At 31.2% G+C, this 5,549-nt stretch overlaps 1 protein-coding gene across 1 annotated transcript; it reads left to right on the plus strand.

Annotated features, from left to right (window-relative positions):
* Positions 1-352: 352 nt before the first annotated feature.
* LOC147804216 (zinc finger BED domain-containing protein 5-like) lies at positions 353-1,579 on the plus strand. Its single transcript, XM_087151454.1, has one exon. The coding sequence runs from the start codon at positions 353-355 to the stop codon at positions 1,577-1,579; it is 1,227 nt and encodes a 408-aa protein (XP_087007580.1).
* The last annotated feature ends 3,970 nt before the right edge of the window (positions 1,580-5,549 follow it).

The following is a 5,549-nucleotide window of genomic DNA, read 5'->3' on the forward strand; positions in this document are numbered from 1 at the left end:
ACCCTTTTAGATGGATAAATACGTAACTGGGTTGAAAAGAAAATTGAATGAAGCAGAAGGCAAAAGAAGAGGTAACGAAAATAGCGGAACATCTTCGCAAAATAGTAAACCTAAATGTAGAAAATATGATCCGATGTACTTATCATTTGGATTTACATGTAAAGTCATTAATGGCCAAGAACGACCAATGTGTTTGCTGTGTCTGAATACTTTGACCTCAGACAGCATGAAACCAAATAAATTAAAACGGCATCTCGAAAACGTACATGCAGATCACGTTGGCAAGACAATAGAATTTTTCCAAAGAAAATTGGAGAATTTAAATAAACAAAAAGAAATGTTTTCAAAGACCATGTCTGTTACACAAAAAGCATTGCTTGCGTCTTATAAGGTTTCTTATAGAATTGCTAAATGCAAAAAACCCCATGTAATAGGAGAAACTTTAGTGCTACCTGCAGCTATTGACATGGTAGCTACGATGCTAGGTGAATCATATGCTGATCAACTTAAAATCATTCCACTTGCAGATAATACGGTGGGAAGACGAATATCCGATATATCTGAAGATCTTTGCGATCAATTAATAGAAAAAGTAAAACTATCTTCTTTCGCGTTGCAAGTAGATGAGGCTACAGATGTTCTTAAGGATGCACACTTAATTACATATATAAGATATATTGTGGAAACTGATGTTAGAGAAGACATGTTATTCTGTAAACCTATTGAAGGCAATACTACAGCAAGTGAAGTTTTTAATATGATTGATAAATTTTTCAATGAATATAACATTCTGTGGGAGAACTGTGTTGGACTATGCACAGATGGAGCTCCATCTATGGCAGGAAAAAACGCTGGTCTACAGGCACTAGTTCGAAAGGTGGCTCCTCGGGCAAGTTGGACGCATTGCATGATTCATAGACAATCACTTGTTTCAAGAGATATGGGTGAAGATTTACTAACAGTATTTCAAGTTATTATAAGAGTTGTAAATTTTATCAAAAATAGCCCATTAAGAGGAAGGCTTTTCGCAAAATTGTGTAATGACATGGGTTCAGAATATACATCACTTCTATATTATTGTGAGGCACGTTGGCTTTCTCGTTCCAAAGTACTTCAAAGGGCGTTTGAGCTAAAAGAAGAGATCGCCATATTCCTTACTGATAATAATAGAGATGAAGCAAACTTGTTTTATGACTCGAAATTCCTTGTAAAACTTGCGTATTTAGTGGATATTTTTCAAAGACTCAGTACTTTAAATAAATCAATGCAAGGGCCTCAAATTCATGCTTTTGTCCAGAAAGATAAGGTTACTGCATTTATGAGAAAATTGGAACTGTGGATAATAAGTTTGAAGAATAATAACTTTGACATGTTTCCCACTTTTAAAATTACCTGTCTTGCAGATGAAATAGAAGAAAGTAAAGTTCTTATTAATAAACACTTGACCAGTTTAAGGGAGCAATTCTCGTTTTACTTTAAAGATCTTGACATGTCCAAATATGAATGGATTAGAAACCCGTTTGTGATTGAAAAATATGATGATTTTGGCCTTACGACAGCAGAGCAGGAAATGATATGACAGGATGACTTATCTAGTGACAGCACATTAAAGCAGATGTTTCAACACGAAAATAATATTGTCAGGTTTTGGTTACGAGTAAAGGACGAGTTTCCTACTTTAACAAATAAAGCTTTAGAAATTTTATTGCCCTTTGTAACATCTTACTTATGTGAAACTGGGTTTTCTGCAGTAGCTGTCTTAAAGACAAAGTATCGATCTTGCTTAAAGATTGAAAAGGAACTGAGAACCGCGATATCTTCAATGATACCACGGTTTGACAAAATTTGTGCTGAAAAACAAGCTCACCCTTCACATTAAATTTTTATAATGTTGTATTAATGTTGAATTCTATTTTTTGTACTTTTGTAAGATTTGTTTTTATTACATTATATTATTATTTCTTAAAATAGATAATTATTTTTTATGTATTTTTATACATAATATTGTATATTATTTTGTAGCCCATTAAATAAATTACAATATCAGATGAGTGTTTATGAAATTGGATTGTTAGAAAAATTAAGGGGGGCACAACAAATTTTTTTTCCAAAGAGGGGGGCCCAGGTACAAAAAGTTTGGAAAGCACTGCCTTAAGGCCATGTGAATAACATGTCTGTCTCCTCGGCTGTTAGTGATGGGGGCCGCTGAGATCCTGCACGGCGTTCCACATGACCGTCATGAGCTCATCGATTCCATATTCTGCTAACAGTCATGGGATTTCGACCCATGCAATACTTCGGTATGATAAACCACGATCTCGGTAGGCCACAATTCGACCTCGATCAAACTCAGACACGTGCTGGTTGGCATTTCTCCTACGAGGCATAACAGAAACTTTTTTACCCTAGAACAGCACTAAAATTCAATTTTTGTATGAGAAACTTACTGTCAAATCTCTTCTTTTATACACATTGTTGTTGTCGCTACCTCAGCTTGCTTGCATAAATGCGTTGATAAGCTAATCATTTGCATACCGCAATATGCTTTATCTGTCCTGCAAATTTCACGTTCGTGATGCGTATCCTTCCTGGTGCAGCAATTTTAATGGCCAGTTGTGTAATATGCAGTTTTTGATCAGCATTCGATATCAAGTCAACAATATTTTTACTTTTGGTGGAAAAAAATTTATTTGATAATGAGAAAAAATACCCATTAAGTAAAGTTTTATATTTTAGGTTGAATAATAACGTTTTAATTGATAATCTAAAGTTGTAATAATAAACTCTCTTTGCTTCGATAAAAATAAGAAAATATTAATTCGGTCACGATCTGCGACTTTAATAATCATCAAATGTCGTATTCTTTTGTCAAAATGAGACACAATTTCTCTTAACTAGTGTATTTTCTTTTCTATTTATAATAGCAAATGGTATGGATAATAATGGGAAAGGAAGAATGGAAATGTTTTCATTTTATCTAAAATAAATAAATCAATAAATGATTTTTCTTAATTTCGTAATTTTCTTAAGATTATTCGTTTTGGCCTTTCTAAATAATAAAAAAGTATTGACTTAACATAGAAAAGAAATATATAAGCTTCACAATAGATCTTAACATTGATATAACCATACTGTAATAAGTTTTGATATTTTCTGGCAATTAAAAAGCTATTAAACTAATGCATCAATTGCAATTTAGTGTAAATTTCTAACTGCAACGATTATTGATCACGCGTATACTCATTATCGATAGCTTCAATTAAGTAATTTCTTTTTTTTTTTATCACTTCGGTCAAATGATTTCAAGGGACTGAAGCTTTAACAAAACAAAAATTATCGAAATCAATAATTTTTTTTTATTGAAATCTGTATGATCAATCTATTGTACACGGTATTGAAGAAATAAGAGGTTAACAGTGTGCATTTTTTAGTATTTAGTCATTGATACTTCTGCGAGAAAAAATTGCAGTTTTGATAGTAACATATACTATGTTGATATGTATAATGCTACAAACTGAAAATTTGTGTGCTCTGAAATGAAAACAATGAATCAATTTAAATATGTGAATAAATGTATTTTTACATTACTCAATATGAGCTGTATCTATCCACTCCTATTTTCCGAGTATAGAAAATTTAAAAAACTGATAGTCCCTATTGGAATCTCACTAAATTGTCTTATTTCAATATTCGTGATTACTTCAATGGTTTCATTGTCTCTAAAGACTTCTATAAATGCTTTTGTAATGGAGGGCACTTTGACATCTCTTACATTGCTTTTATTTCGTTGCTCCCTTTTAGTAAAATGTCATCGCCTCATTCGATTGGCTAACAAGTTACAAATAAGTTGTAAACGGCAAAATATATCTGCAAGTATACAATATATATTATTGATGCTTGTCTGGATTGTTGCTAATAATACCATGAATATTATTGTTTTTATATGTACCTCAATAACAGGAGAGTTCGCGTATTACGATGAACCGACATTGCATGTGCACGGTTCCAATCTTTATGGTTGGAGCATTTTTTTCTGTAGTATGTTTGATAATGCCATTTAGCATATTTGCCTTTTATTATGTTACAATCTGTTATCAACTTAAGAAACTGTTGCAATGTTTTAAGAATCGCATCCTTAGACAAAGTCACCTGGAGTTTGAAATAACTTTAGAAGCATTCACTGCAGAAGTTGCACGAATTAAAAGCGTTGATAACGAATTATCATTTTTATTGTTTTTGAGCATTTCATTGAATGCCGTTTTAATATTTTGTGTTTTGTCGGCTGTATTGCATATAGATGTAGTTAGAGGTGCGTATCATGCGTTATCTTTAGGTTGTATTTTCGTTAGTCAAACTACATCCTTCTTTGCCATGATGATATCTGCTTCCATGTTATCCGAAACAGCTGAAGACGTGGCCTACATTCTTTATAGCTTGTCAAGTAGATGCAAACAAAATTCTGTAATGAATCAACAGCTATTCTTACTTTTAGCAAAAGAAAAGGCTTATTTGTCGGCCATGAAAGTAATACCCATCAAGCGAGGTTCCAGTTTCGGAATTATAGGCGCAATTTTGACCTACGTTATTTTAATTGATAACTTGAAGTTGTATTAATTAAGATTGAAAAATAAAACTTTTTCTATTAGACGAAAAAGTTGTATAAAAAATATTCTAAGAATGCATAACAGAAACACCTTTAAAAAAACTTACAATTGAGATTTTGTGAGATTCTGTTCAAGAATTGAAATCATATCTTGTAAATGTATGAAAATAATTCCTATTTGCACTCTTATTTCTTAATTCGGGAACCTAACCAATTTTCTGGCCATAGAAATGTGAAAAAATAATTTTACACTATGTTACATTGAGAACTAAAATAAATAGCTTTTAATTTCTCTCAAATTAAATAGTTTTTTTTCATCTTATAAAAATCTTCATAGTTTTTTTATGAAAAAATTATGACTTAAGTAATTATTCCCAGTAGCACAGAAACGTATTTTTTGTTTTTATCTCACGCAATTTATGATTTTATATGCGTCGTACTTTAGTAATTATTAGTATTAGTACTTAAAGTTTCATTTTTAAAAGTTCCTTCACTACTTACAGTCGTCGAATTCACAGGGGTTGGAAATTAACGGAAAGATTAAAATTAAAATTTTAATTATCTTGAAGAAACATCACAGCCTAAGTTGTCTGTTTTATTATTTTGACACTCTCTTTTATTATTTTTGTCTCTTTTATTATTTCATTCATGTTATTTTATTTAATTTCCTTGAAGATACAAATAGAATGTAGTGAATATTTTGTGCATATCATGTATAATATGATTGGAAGCTTAGTCATTAAATCTAGGTTATAAAACTTTTATATAAAATTTTTTTGCTTTTAGGAATAGCATCTTAATTATATGAGTGCCTTTACGAATTGAATATTAAAAGATTTTTGCCTTACACTTACAGAGACAACAGAGACAAATAAATCTCGATTAAATATCGAAAATTAAAAATACATCACTTCTTCTGAAAAGTCTCAGTAATGTTGGATAATAT

Source organism: Parasteatoda tepidariorum, chromosome 9 (genome assembly GCF_982258835.1).
Source record: "Parasteatoda tepidariorum strain Cologne lab strain chromosome 9, Ptep-v5.0, whole genome shotgun sequence".
NCBI classification, from domain to species: domain Eukaryota; kingdom Metazoa; phylum Arthropoda; class Arachnida; order Araneae; family Theridiidae; genus Parasteatoda; species Parasteatoda tepidariorum.